The sequence below is a fragment of the Lethenteron reissneri genome, chromosome 26, assembly GCF_015708825.2.
Source record: "Lethenteron reissneri isolate LAM-NWPU_2019-01 chromosome 26, ASM1570882v1, whole genome shotgun sequence".
NCBI classification, from domain to species: domain Eukaryota; kingdom Metazoa; phylum Chordata; class Hyperoartia; order Petromyzontiformes; family Petromyzontidae; genus Lethenteron; species Lethenteron reissneri.
The window spans coordinates 4,962,610-4,976,962 of record NC_083804.1 but is presented as its reverse complement, the minus strand read 5'-3'; the positions used below and the strand labels follow the sequence as shown (position 1 = coordinate 4,976,962).

The following is a 14,353-nucleotide window of genomic DNA, read 5'->3' as shown; positions in this document are numbered from 1 at the left end:
AACACCACGGGGCCCTGACAGAAATTGCCATCAGGAGTGACGTGGTGAGAAACAGGGGGGCGGCAGGGGGGGGCAAGCGGCAGGGGGGGGGGCCGCCTGACGCACCTGGCGCGAGGAACAAGAATGTGGCCTTGAAGCCTCGGAGGGAGCTCTCGTGGTCGGACGCGAACACCACGCTCATCGTCTCCCCGGGGCTCAACACGGGCGGCGGGAGCCCCGCCCCACACAGTTTGGCTGCGAAGTGCAAGGGGAACACAAGGGGAGGGGTGGGGGGGGGAACAGTGATTCTGCACTTGCTCTATGACTATAGTACTATACTGCCTTCAACTCTGATGAACGACTAGGTGTTTAAGATTAGAGATTTGTCATATTAATTATTTGTCTGTATAGCAAATGAAAACACACAATTACTTTACTATACAAGTAAAAAAAGTGTTTAAATATTTGTGTTTTAAAAAATATATATATGCGACAGGCCCCGCACTAGCTCAATCTGGCACTGCACACAGGCAGTAGAAAACATGAGAACAGGAGGAGCTGACGGAGGCATGGAGGTACAAGAGCTGACGAGCATTTGGCTGTGGGTGGCGAACGCTGATACTGCAAGGGCACAGCCCCCCCTCAAAACTGGTTACCAGCCATGTAAACATCTCGAAGCCAGACTCCGAGCACAAAGAAAACACACGCAGGTCAACTATGTTGTTGCCTGCTATTGAGCTTACTTCATAAATGTAATTCTGCGTGCAACGGCATCAAAAACGCGAATTTTAAACCCGAGCCGAGAAGCCAAATCGTCATGCCCTCCCCTCCGTGTGTCAAGCGAGCCTGCCGTGTCCTGGATTCCCACCCCCCCAGCCTCCGCTTCACAGCTCGCAAGAGAGAAACTCTGCCCTTTCCGTACCGAACACGTTACCCAGAAGAAGCCACAGTGTCGCTTCCACCCACATCCTGCTGCCCCCACCCCCCTCCAAAAAGACGCACGTGCGTGGATACGTATGCACGCACACGTATGCACGCACGCGCCCCACACACACACAAACTCACCGAGTTGAAGCGTGCGTTCCACGTCGCCGTAGACAGCGACGTAGTCGTACGTGCAGTTCGGGCTCGAGCCCAGCTCAAAGTCCGTGAAGCGAAGCTGTGGAGGACGGTGGGTTTGTTAGGGACGGTGGATTTAGTTATCGTTCACGTGCCATTGTGTCCATCCAACCGCACACCCCCCCCCCCCCGACCAAGATTGAGCCATGCTCTGCACGTACAACTGGCAACTAAGTAGGAGCCCAAAACCATGCAAAGCTTTTCTTCTATTCTCGATGAGTCTCCTCCCCTCTTCGAAAGGGTCCCTGCCACGTGTTTGGCAGCTGGGGGGGGGGGGGGGGGTCAATCTTGCTGCTGTGTGCAATCTCAAAGGAGTGATTTTGCGGTAATTTTTCAACATTTGGATGTCTTGGCAAATACCGATTACACCGGTTGTTTTGTTAAGCTAGGAGAGGCAACCAGAGAACCTGGAGGAAACCTCATGCAGAAGAGGGAAAGAACTTACAAGTTCCACACAAGGTGCCCGAGTCGGGAATCGAACCCAGATATCTCCCTCCTTGCTGGGGAGGCACACAAGGCGCCAGTGTCAACTACCTCGCTGGGTGTACAGGAGGTCGTGGGTTCGACCCCGACTTTTAGCGCCTGCTGTATATTTGGAGTGTGCAGGTATTTTCCCCCTAGTGGGGGTGTATTTTTCCTCCGGGACCTCCTATTTCCCCCCCCTTCAATATTTTAGAATCAACATAGATTCACAGTATTTTGGCTGCTATATAAGTATCTACACAATAAGCCACTTTCATCGAGCCATCACTGTGGGGCAGGTCGCTTCTGATATAACTATAAAGGCAGCTCGGTGGTAAAAAAAGTTGTTTCGTTTTATTTGTATATTTAAGCAATTTGTTGACCTTTTCTATACTTTGAACTCATATTGTCTGTTTGTAATGGGTTGTTGTTATAACGATATCAACCGGTGCACCTCCCTTACCAGACATCTGTGAAAAGGCTTCACAACTCATCGGATTCCTCCAGTCTAAATAATTTATTTTGTTAGTTTAAATACATAGCAAGGCTTCTGCGACCAATATCCAAAGGTTTTTTTTTGGGGGGGGGGTTAGTTAGATCGCGTAAATATAGCAACATATATAAAATGTGCCCGTTGGTGTAGTAAGGGGCCGTCCATAAATGACGTCACGCGATTTTGGACGATTTTTTACCTCCCCCCCCCTCGTCACACGGAGTCATTAAGTCAGACCCCCCCTCAAAAATGACGTCCCCCTCCCCACAAAAATAAAACGTGCTTCAAATCGTTTAAAACTTGCCCTTGTAGTGCGCATTTAATGTGCCGCTGCACTCTGATGTTGTAGGAGAAAACATGAAAAAGTCTATTTAATTAAGTAGAACGTGTTGTCTATATTTATTTAAAGTTGCGCATTTTGACGTGACGTCACATTTCTCAACCCCCCCCCCCCCTCGTTACAAATGTCTGACCTCCCCACCCCCTAGGTGCGTGACGTCATTTATGGACGACCCCTAACACAAAAACACTCCCCCCCCCCCCCCTCCCGAACTGCAGTCGCGCACCTGGAGGCGCTTCCCACGAGGGGCGTGGAGCAGCCAGCGGCAGGTGACCCCCCCCGGGCGTCCGCCGCGGGGGTAGTTCAGGGACTGCAGCTCCCCCTCGCGCCGCAGCACGGCGAGGCTGCCGCAGCCGGAGACTTCTCTCGCAGCGCGCCGGGACACCGAGGGATAGCACCGGCGCACAAAGATAGAGACAAAGAATCCCCCCCCCACACACACACCTCAACCCCGTATAGCCCTTTAACAGACTGCCGTTATAGGCGAGCACCTATGAAGGCCCGCACCGGATCACAAGGGGGCCCCGGGTTGGACAGTCACCACGCCCGGCCGCCCCCCTCAGCGGCAATGTTTACACACCGCAACCGGGTATGCAAATTGAGGCCGAGTCGACCTAGGGGAGGGCCCAGGACCGGTTCAGATTAATCGTTGCTGGTGTTGGCCCACGAGCGTGAATCGAACTCGGGTCTCTCCCCCCCCCCCCCCGGGTTCGTAGCGCAGCGTGCCAACGGCTTGGCACTGTCGCTCCCCCACTGTCACACACACACACACCACACTCCTAGCCAATGTAAACTTACGCCAAGGACGAGCATCATCGTCAGTCACGATCTATCCACCGTTGGATGAAGCCCCCCCCCCCCATAGCCGAGAATCATCTCACGGTCTGGGCAATGCAACAACAACGCAACAATCCACCGAGCGCCTGCAGCGAAGGGCCTCTCCCTCGGGCGTGCTCATGACCGAATCACTGGGAACACAGCCGATCTGAGCAGATGTCAGATGTTAAGCAGGGTTGAGCCTGGATAGAGCGAGGACGATGGGTGGCCGACGTGCATTCAACAAGCGTGTTAGAGGATGGGGCGTTGTGGTGGGCATCACTAGGGTACACAGACAAATCAACTGCTGTACTGTACTTCTATGCCCCCCCCCATCACCTTCTCCAACTCGCACCGACCAGCGTGAAGTATGGTCAAATAACCCCCACGAGTCTGCACATGTCCAGCGATTTCACGTGGAAATTCTAAGAACCGTTCCCAACATTGGCCGTGGTTTTCCGACCACTTCTTACATACGGGCTATGAAAGAGCCACTCTTAAGAGGATTCAAATGCAAACCAACTTGTATTTTACACTACTACCATGCTTTAGTATTGTTTGCCCTTGTAACGTTCTAACCCGCCCCCAATTCGCCGTCTGTGAAAGAGCTTGACAGCTCATCGGATTCGTCCAGTATAAATATTCAGATTTTGACTTGGCCCATCACTGCCCCCCCCCCCCCCCACACAGCCATGCCCCGTCTGCTGCCCTGCCCCCTGCCCCCCTGCCCCCCTGCCCCCCTCGCGCTCACACGGCAGGGAACTCGGGTCGACGGCTGCGAAGTGCAGAGCGAAGCCTCTCCCGCCCGTGCTCTTGTCCGAGACGAACTTGAGGGTCGTCTGGTTGGAGTGGATCACGATGGGCACTGGCAGCGACGTGCCACAGAAGCGGCCTGCGAATGCGCACACACACAAGGCAAAGATCCCCCATATAGCCTTAACAGACTGTAGGGGCAAGTGCTGTTAGCGAGCACCTATGAAGGCTGGGACGGTACACGAGTGGGTGGGTGGCGAGCACCACGCCCGACCGCCTTTGTCTCCCTAGTGGCAATGTTTACACACCACACCAGGTATTCATTTGAGGCCGAGTCGACCTCGGGGAGGCCCGGGACCGGTTCAGATAATCGTCACTGATGTTAGCCGTGAGCGGGAATTGAACCCGGGTCGCCAGGTTCATAGCGCAGTGGGATAACCGCTACACTACCGCTCCCCATCGATCACAAACACACACACGCGGATCACCACCACCAACATCCAGAATCGGAATATTTATTTATACTGGAGGAATCCCCCAATGAGCTATAACGATAGGAGTGCAAAGAATAGGAAAGAGAGTCAAATCACTTAAAATATAAATCAAACTAAACAATGCTTGCATCTTTCCAGGTAAAGCCCATCAAGGATTTAACTTATTTTTCAGAAGCAACCTTGCTCACAAATGATCGCTCGACTAAGCGGCTCATCGCGTGGACATTCATAACAGCATCTAGTACACTCCCGAGCATTTGCCGAGCACAGGCAGTCATCGACGAGGGAATTTCGCAGCGCCACGCGGTTTGACGAGCGTGCGGTCGACAACTGCCGCAGGCCGAGCGTGTGAGTGCGGCAGAGGCGGGGGGGAGAAGGGGGTGGGGGTACCCGAGTAGACGTCGATGTCCGTGTACACGGCCAGGTGGTCGAGCTCGCAGCTGACGTGCGGCTCCAGGTCAAACCGCGTGAACGTGAGCACGATCGACTTGCCTGCCGGCACCTGCACCGTCCACACGCAGAACCTGCAGGCGCACACGCACGCCGCAGCAGCAGCAACAACCGCCATTCGCCACTAAGCGGCGGTGATGTCGCCACAGCGCTTGTGCCAGGGTATGTGCACTTTGAGGCCAAGTGAAGATGTCGAACGCTCGCGGCTACCCACCACAAACCAACAATAACACGGGACCAGACCCCCGAGCCAAAAGCTCACGTGTTGTCAGGGTAGGTAGTGTTGTCCGGGACAGGGTAGGCGAGGGTTCCCGACTCGCCCGTCAGGACCACGCCGGTCGCGTTGCAGTTCCCTGGAGTCGAGAGCAAAAGGGGGGGGGGAATAAAAACAGAGCAATAATTAATGAAAAGCCCATAATATTTCCAAATGGTTAAACTGCGAAGCCTGGCATTAATACAGATGAGTGGGACACTGCCAGAGTTCTTAGACGACATTTTTCAGCAGGCCACATTTTACAATGTGCCCACATCGCTGATTAGCATGGGCGGCTACATCAATGTGAAAGATGTTCAACATACATGTATGTGCACGTGTGGCAGGTCGTTTCAGCGCCCGGTGCAGCAGGCCACGTGTACCACGAGCACAGACGTAGACCCTTGCAAGGCATGATATCTCTCCATCTCCTCCTGGCAGGCCATACATTGGCAGGCCACTCAAAGACCCTTCGTGGATCACATATACTGGCCCGCCCATCAATTAACCATGCTGCTGTCAAATTGGCAAGGTGTCGACTTTGTGAAAGGCGGCACACCAATATCAGGCGACAGTGCACACAGTTCAGTACTTTTCCCCCCGTGGATGGCCATCCGATTAAAACTTCCGTCGCCCTCGTACGCTTTTATCGTCGAAGAATTCGCTCGAAAGCACTCACCGAGATTACTTCTTCCTCTGCTACCTGCGACACAAGAGCACGATTAACTCCGTTACACAACTGTTTTGTGGGCACAATGGAGCAGATGTGCAACGAGACAAACGGGTGTGGTGTATACTGTGCAGAGAAGGTTGCATCTACAGGACGGTATTGGCTGCAGGAAGGGCGAATATTTAGGTTTTTAGAAAATATTTGACAGCTCATCCTCCCCTCCCTTAAACACACCAGGCTCCCGATCATTGCCCGCTACCTAAGTAGGGTCCCCTACTCCCAGGGCACCTGGCCCCTGGGATCGTCACTCGCAAGGCGTCTGCACTCTCCCAGCCTGCAGTCATTAGCGTTGTATTTGGCCTTTTGTTAAAAGATTAAAGAAAGGATTTGACAGAAAACCAACTTCCAGGGGTGGGGGGGGGGGGGGACAAACGCTCAATTGTTTGTGTTAAATTTAAAACAAATCACGAATAAAAAGACAAACCAATGCTAAAAATAACTATTTGCGATTATGCCAAAACACATTTTCGCCCGAGAGCCACCCTGAGAACATCTCCCACCACGCCCCCCCCCCCCCATGTGTCCGCCACGACCCCCCCCCTCCGTCACACCGCGATCCCACCCACCGCCATCCATGTGCTGCTGGATCCATGGCAGGAAGTTGGCGACCCGAGCGAAGATGCCCGGGGTGCCCTGCCGTGTGGCGTCACGGCCGCCCGGGCCCCCCCCCGCACCCCCCGCACCCCCGGCCCAGCCCCGAGCGCACCCGACCCCCCACGAGACCACGCCATGCAGGCTCCACGCGCCACTCGGGCGCTGGCACACCAAGGGGCCCCCGGAGTCCCCCTGGATCCCCACCACAAAGACAAAGATCCCCCGTGTAGCCCTTAGCAGACTATTGGGGCGAGTGCTGTTAATCGAGCAGTATCTACGAAGGCCACCCACCACGGTGCACGTGGGTGGCCAGCACCACGCCCGACCACCTCGTCTCCCTAGTTCAAGTTCATTTATTAGGTATAGCCCTGTGCGCCATTCAGGCTCTTGAATCGGGTGCAACCGCAACAAACAAAAAACAAAAACATGAACAAAAAACATCGTAAAGTGAATATGTGACTAAGTGCAAACAGAAAATCCAAGAAAAGACAGCAAAATATTGCAGAAAAAAAATCACCGTACACCAACGCTGTGTGCAAAAATCCCAGTGGAATGCAAGTCAAACAACCAACAACAACCACAAGTAAACTTATTTTGAGGCCGAGTCGACCTAGGAGAGGCCCAGGACCGGTTCAGACAATCGTCACTGGGTATTGACCGTGAGCGGGAATCGAACTCTGGTCGCCGGGTTCGTAGTGCAGCGGGCTAATCGCTACACCACCGCTGGTCAACCACACACGCTGACATCCTAACCTCTAAATTGGCCGCTTCAAAGCCATTAATGTTGTAAAAATTAGGAAAAACCGTGCATACGCATGGATTCTGGAATGCTCCCCCACAAAGCTTTGTCGGCAGAAATATTTGAGCAGTACGGTTTGCACATTTGCAAATACAATTATTGTAATGATTGTGCCTTCCTATTGTGAGCTACCCTTTGATAAGGCCGTTTTCCCCCCTAGCAACACAATTATAAATTTAGTTTATTGGGCTCATCAATACAAGCGTTCTTGTGAACCCCACGCTACTGACAGATGGACACATGGACAGATGTAAGAGCCCAGGCACCGGGCTACAAAGAGGATGGCAGAGGGGGGGGGGTAGGAGACCTCAGAATCAGAATATTAATTTTATACTGGAAGAATCCGATGAGCTATAAAGCTCTTTTTCACCGATGTCCATAAGGGCGAGTAAAAACGTTACATCAGTACGAAGGCATGAGAGGAGTGTAAAGTATCGGAAAGGTAAACAAATCACTAAAAAATATAGACAAATAAAACCAAATTATTTTTGTATCTTGCCAGGTAATCCCCACCGAGCTATTAGTTTGGTTTTCAGAAGCGACCCAGCCACAAATGAGAGCTCAACGAAGCGGCCCATCACGTGGACATTCAAAGCAGCAAACTAATAAATAAATAAACACCCTATAGATGGATGGATGTTTCTAAATAATAAAGGTGTAATGGGTACCAGGGCCCATGCCACCCACGCTACGCCACTGGTTCAATATTAAATCTTGACTTAAAGCTTTCGTGACTGCAGGAATTAGTATTCTTTGGGTCTTTCGGTAAAGCCACGTAGATAGCAAAAATATAATAAAAAAAAATAATAATAGTATCATATTTTTTCCCTACCTCAGCAGCTCTCATCTGATGACGATTACTTGTGTTGTGATCGAAACGTCGTGATATTATTTTTTATTAATTTACTTTTTCTATCTACGTGGCTTTACCGAAAGAATATGATTCAATATTCTCCTCCCACTGCCCTTGGCTCCCCCCGTCCCCCCTCCCCCACCGCCCCTCCCCCTCGCACTCCCCCCCCCCCCACCGCCCCTCCCCCATCGCCCCTCCCACCTGACAGGCATCCCGGCCCCCGTTGGGGAAGCCGGCGCACAGCATGGTGCGGTCCATCGCGGGCAGGTGCATGGCTGCGAGCACGCGTGCACACAGCTCCGGGTCGAGCAAGGGCAGCGACACTTCCTGCCGTATGCTGGGCATCTCTCCCTCTGGAGGGGAAAAGGCAAAAGATAAACCCCCTCACACCCGCACACCGTAAAGCCTTTAACTGACTAGTTGGGGAAAGTGCTGTTCGCGAGCACCTATGAAGGTCGCCACGGCACACGAGGAGCATGGGGGAGGGGGGGGTGCTGGGCAGACAGGGCCACCCGTGGCCGCCTTTGTCTTTCCAGTGCACACGATTACAGATACTGTACCAGGTAATCGGTTAAGGCCGAGTCGACCTAGGGGAGGCACATGAGTGGTTCAGATAATCGTCACTGGTGTCGGTAGTGAGCGGGAATTGAACTCGGGTGGCCGGGTTTGTAGAGCAGCGCGCTAACCGCTACACCACCACTCCTCACACAATGACATGGGGAATGGGCGGTGATGTGGCCAAACGGTAAAGAGTTCCCCGCTTGTTGTAGACGTTCCCGGTTCGGGTCCCCTCCCACCCCCAGGTTAATATGGCAAATTATATTAACCATGAAATGTTACACGCAGTCTGGCTAGCTTCATGGCCAACATTTGCCACATTTCAAAGTTGTCCTGCCAATGACTTAGCACGTGCAAACTCATTGCAACATTACCCCCCTTCTTAAGTCTTGATTTGAAGCTTTCGTGACTGCAGGAATCCCCCTTCTTATGGCTGGTCATAACACGTGCCATCGGCGACCGGGCTGAGGTCATGAACTTGCGACACCTCGAGAAGCACAGGCCAGTGGCCGAATACTGGATTTGAACCCAGGGGATTCTCAACGCTATCAAGCTCAACGCCCCGACTTCTGAGCCACTCCAGCAGCCCTCCTCTCTCTCGCCCCCCCCCCCCCAAAGCCTAGGCCTCACCCTCTTGCAACTTCCCCCAGCCGCTCACGGTGCACAGCGTGCCCGCGAGGAACTCTTCGTCCTGGTACGGGAGGCACGCCGGTTGCACCATCACCCCTAAAACAAAGACAACAAAATCCCATAAGAGCCTTTTAACCGACTGTTGGGGCAAGTGCTGTTCAATGGGTAGCACACCTACGAAGGCCAGCAAGGCACACGAAGGGGGTGGGTGGTGGCCAGCACCACGCTCGGCCACCTTGGTCTCCCTAGTGCTGATATTTTTACACACCGCACCGGGTATTTACTTAAGGCCGATTCGGCCTTAGGAGAGAGGGCCCAGCACTGGTTCAAATTATCCATCAACGCATCACCGGTATTGGCCTTGAGCGGGAATCGAACTCTGGTCGGCGGGTTAGTAGCGTGGCGCGGAAACCACTGCGCCACCACTCCCCAAAAAGACACGCGCACACACAAATTAAGCAAAGCAACCACACGCCGACTTTTGGTGTTCACGACGTGTACCTGTAAAATGAATGAAAGTTAACGAAAGGGATTGTTTTGTGCACGTGGATGACAATTCACAACCAAGAGGCGGTTTCTCCCTCACCGTACACAATGTCCTTGGTCAGCTCCAGCAGAGCCACGTCGTTGTTGACCGGGTTGAGCGGCCGGAACTTTGGGTGGACGATCACTCGGGAGACTCGCAGCGTCTGCTCCTCGTCGTCGCTCGTCTCCATGTCGTACTCACCCACCACCACGCTCAGCGTCTTCTCGAAGTTCCTGTCCACCGAACAAGCGAACGGGTGTGTGAGTGAGCAAGGCGGTCAGGCCAACGTGGCACAGGAAAGATTGTAATTGTGTTAAAACCACGGTTAGTCGATCGCAAGGCCACATTTGGTGGGGTAAAGTGTGGGTAACTCCACCTCTTCCCAGACATCCGGCCAGCGTGTTAAAGTAGGCCAAGTCTACGACAGAGCTGGGGAGATGAAATCGGCGCGTGTGTAGGTACTCAGACTGGCTGCTACATCGTCAGACCACGAGATATGGCGGTAATGGATCGGGAAGGCGTTCGTTCATTCATCCAGCAGTGGATCGATCATGGCCGATGAACATTACTGTTCAAGTGTGGGAGTAACGGCGCAGCGGTTAACGCATCGCACTCTACACCCGGTGATAAAAAGCAGTTCTACAGAAAGTTGTTAATCTAGACTTAAAAGTGCATAGCTCCAGTGGGCTTCCGAATATCGGATGGAAAAGTGTTCCAAACGGCCGCAAGTGCACCTGAAATCACGCAACGCAGTGACCCCGTCTGGTAAGCCAAAAAGTCACTGCCAAGATGGCCATGTGGTGAAGTGTGGTGAAGCGTGGTGAAGTGAGGTGAAGCGTGGTCAACCAACCCCCAAAAATGGCAAGGGATGGACGTATAGAGGGCCTTTTTCCCCCAATGGCTTGACGAGCTGGAAGTGATCGGTCGGGGAGTACCTGTCCCTGGGAGGAATGCAGTGCGCCGCTGTGAGCACCCATCTCGTGTCGATAATGGTCCCTCCACAGAAGTGCGCCGACCCACGCTTTAGGGAGACCTGGGTTACACGCGACACAGCACAAGGTAGACCTTAAAAAGAGTCGTGTACTGTACGGTTCTGTTTTGCCCAATTGTTCAAAAATTTTCAAAAAATGCATTGGCTAAACAGTTTTCATTGCCACACCAAGTTGTGTTCATACTCTTTGGTTCTTTTGGTAAAGTCACGTAGATGAAAAAATATTAATAAACTGAAAATAACTAAATTAAATAACGACGTTTCGAATCAGTAATTTTGCTGTGGCTGTTCCACCTGATGAGGGAAGCGTGTGTTGCCTCCGAAACGTCGTGATTTAATTTAGTTATTTTCATTTGATTATTTTTTATTATTATTTGTATTTTTCATCTACGTAACTTTACCAAAAGAACCAGAGTATGGATCCTTGCAGTCACGAAAACTTCAAATCTAGAAGTTGTGTTTTAGTTTGTCGTCTCAACCTAGCACCTCCGATTAGCACGGTTGGCTCTGTACGGTGTGAACGTTCAACAGAGCGCCTTGCTTGCTGGACCAATCGACTTTATGGCAAAAATCAATAAACCTTTGCTCAATCTTTATTTGAAGCTTTCGTGACTGCAGGAATCCACTCTTTGGTTATTTCGGTAAGTGCTCAATATTTCTCACAAACTGGAATTTACTCCCCCCAGACCATCTATCCTGCCAAACCCTGCGGCGTCTGTTCAGGTCAAGGCGCAAAACCTTCCTCTTCTCGCGACTGCCCCCCTCCCCCCCGACCTATGAAGTGGTTTAAATCTCACCAAACTTTACACAGGTAGTGGTATAGCGCTGGGTGCTGGCGGCAAAGGGTAACTGCGGTGTACGGCAGTACTCACGCCAGCAGGCCACGATCAATACGAGAGGGGGACATCTAAAGGGGAAAGGTCACAGAAGGGGCCCATCGGGAAGCCCTGGGAACCCGCTGGTAGGTTCTAGAAAGGGGGTGTGGCCAAGGCGGAGCAAGGTCACGCTGGGAGTGTAAGAGGCCCCCCCCCACACCCCGAGCGGGACCTCGTGGCTGGTGCTGGAAGCGGGATCCCCGTTGTGCTGTTCAAGTCCATCGTCGTCACCATCTCGTCGTCACCATCACGTCGTCGTCGTCGTCACCATCTTCACCATCCCGGGGCGCTGTTAGTCAGACAGCCTACCAACTGTTCTAAGTAGTGCTGCCGACAATAAACGGCCTTCATAATAATAATGTGCACGCACGTAGGGTGCGTATTATCCCGACGGTGCTTGTTTGATAAAAGCGCCTCCAGTTATTACCGTCTCCGATCTGCGTCACTACACAAACATATCTTTCGCACCCGAGATTGCGCATGTTCCACTTTCTGCGAAGCGTCTTTGCTCGCACCACCGGGCAATTGCAGGAATCGAGTACCCGCCACAGTGAGAACTGGGAAAGCAAGCCAAGCGATATCCTACCCCCCACAAACCAAGGTCCATCCAACAGCTGGTTCGACGCGAGGAATACGGAGCCGATCATCACCTCACCTGCCAGGGCTGCCCTCCAGGCTCAGAGTTTCGTCCCCCAACGATGCGGCTGACAAAGTTGACGGGGGCGGACGGGAGGGGTCCGATGCCTGCGAACTCTTCGAACGGGCGGCTGCCACACTTGGCTGCTTGGTGCGGCACCCACCGCAAACCACCAAAGAAAGCATCCGTTTTAAGATTCTTGCCGTCGTCCTTTTAACCAATTTTATTGTGATTGCGCAATCGGTGTTACAAGACAAAGTATTCACTCGGATGTCTTGCTAGAGCAAAGACGAAGCCCGCTCCATTCATAATATAATAAAAGTTTTTGGGTTAAATCGCATTATTTATAAATGTGTCGTAACCCTCCACCACGCGACACGGCCAATCAGAAAAAAAAGTGTCACGTTGACAAAAGACAAATAGTTCACCGCTTTAGCCCAACGGTGTGTTGAAGAGTGAATCCATACCATTTACAGCTTTTTTGAGTACGACGTTTCGCTGGTAATTACATCCAGCATCATCGGGCAATTCGCCAGAATGGCTCCATTCGTTCACCGATAGGCAGTCGGCCACAAGCGTTCGCATTACGACACCCATCCGAGAACATACGATTGAGATATGGAGGCCAGATGATGTGCGGTTGAGGTTTAAGTTGTTCGCAAAGAAACGCGTGCTTACCTGGCACTTCGAAATCCAAAATTCCTGCAAATGCACAAAGCGAAAGGTCAACCCCCCCCCAAAAAAAACAAAGGCTGAATAAACTACAATTGTTTCCAAGTTTGAATGAACTTGAGCTCGCATGTGCAATCCATTTGAGCGATGGAAAAAAGTGCTTGGCCATCAGGTACACGCAGCATGTAACGATTCATAGGTAAATTGGTAAACGTGGAGAGCAGTACTGTGGGGCTTCACAAGGAATTGCGGTTTGTTGTCATTCAGACTTGAGAACACAAGAACATAACGAATGATTACAAACGAGACGGGGGGGGGGGCATTCCACAAATCTGACCGACTGTTGTTCGTAGCAGGCAGATCGATTCCAGAATCTCAGAATGGGTTCGTGAAAACCTCCCAGTGAATACGGCTTTCACCACCACGGGTGTGGGCAGCCGATTCCAGAGACTCTCACCGCTCCTTTGCGTAAAATCGCCTCCTGGCCTAGGCCGTAAATTTCCCACACTTGGCTTTTTACCTGCGTGGCCTCTGGGGGTCTCTCCTCCCGTGTGGAGCTTAAAGTCGTGGTCTGGAACTTGGTCATTATCATCATCATCATCATGTGCGAGTGACACTTTGTTTACATGTGCGATTCTTAAGTCAAAGGTGTATGACTTAACCCAGGACACGTGCGATTAAGACCACGTTTCATGTCATCTTAACTGATGTTTCCCCCCCCCCCACCATCGCTTGGTGACGCAAGACATTATTTGGCGATACTGCCCTTGACAGTGCACAAGCATAAATTAAAATTAAAAACTCACTGGGCGACGTTTATGGCAATGGCCCTTTATCATAGCACAGAGAGGCCAAAGAGGCCACAGGTCAGATTACTGGCCTCAGCGCCAAGGGGCATTGTCCTGAATTGTCACACCCATGACATACTTTTTCCCCTTTTAAGGCAGTGTTTTGACGAAAGTGTGACGTTCTTTGGCGAAATCAAACTTTACTTCACCATTTTACTCATACAAGCTTATAATTTTTGCCATGGAAAATTAAAAGGCATTACAGATTTAAATGAGTCCACCACCAGAGCTTGAATCCCGGAATTACGCATATTTCCCCCCCCCCCCCCCGCTTCATTGACCCGCACCGACCGGCGTGGTGAAGCTACGATCAAACTATGATCTCCACGACCTGCACGGCATGGGGAGGGCCCTCATCCAGCAGTGGATCGACAAATGGGCCTTACACGTATATAGGCGGCGAGACCGGTCACGTTACCAGCTTACCGTAGTCGATGTATCGCCGAGTTCTCTCGCGCAGGATCGAGTGGCCGTTAAACAT

The 14,353-nt window shown here is 52.1% G+C and overlaps 2 protein-coding genes across 2 annotated transcripts in view; both read right to left on the bottom strand.

Moving 5' to 3' along the window:
* Window positions 1-5,849, bottom strand: part of LOC133347388 (ovochymase-1-like) — a 22,168-nt gene extending 16,319 nt beyond the window's left edge. The window contains exons 1-7 of the mRNA XM_061559631.1: window positions 5,839-5,849; window positions 5,169-5,259; window positions 4,847-4,980; window positions 3,961-4,101; window positions 2,620-2,753; window positions 1,045-1,138; window positions 106-234 (exon numbers count right to left, since the gene is read on the bottom strand). Coding sequence (XP_061415615.1) covers window positions 106-181 — 76 coding nt within the window. The 5' untranslated portion in view covers window positions 182-234; window positions 1,045-1,138; window positions 2,620-2,753; ... (2 more) ...; window positions 5,169-5,259; window positions 5,839-5,849. The remainder of the gene's footprint in view (window positions 1-105; window positions 235-1,044; window positions 1,139-2,619; window positions 2,754-3,960; window positions 4,102-4,846; window positions 4,981-5,168; window positions 5,260-5,838) is intronic.
* LOC133347947 (ovochymase-2-like) lies at window positions 489-14,353 on the bottom strand. The gene is made up of 15 exons (XM_061560712.1): window positions 14,299-14,353; window positions 13,031-13,054; window positions 12,371-12,498; window positions 10,785-10,882; window positions 9,910-10,082; window positions 9,324-9,419; window positions 8,337-8,488; window positions 6,456-6,675; window positions 5,839-5,862; window positions 5,169-5,259; window positions 4,847-4,980; window positions 3,961-4,101; window positions 2,620-2,753; window positions 1,045-1,138; window positions 489-499 (listed from the first exon to the last, which is right to left on the bottom strand). The coding sequence occupies exons 1-15, from the start codon at window positions 14,351-14,353 to the stop codon at window positions 489-491; spliced, it is 1,575 nt and encodes a 524-aa protein (XP_061416696.1).

Coding starts and splice junctions, on each gene's coding strand:
- LOC133347947 (XM_061560712.1), bottom strand. CDS start 14,353: ATGTTTAACGGCCACTCGATCCTGCGCGAGAGAACTCGGCGATACATC. Junction 13,055..14,298: donor TCGGCGATACATCGACTACG/GTAAGCTGGTAA, acceptor GTGCATTTGCAG/GAATTTTGGATTTCGAAGTG. Junction 8,489..9,323: donor CTGGGGGAAGTTGCAAGAGG/GTGAGGCCTAGG, acceptor TTTCCCCTCCAG/AGGGAGAGATGCCCAGCATA.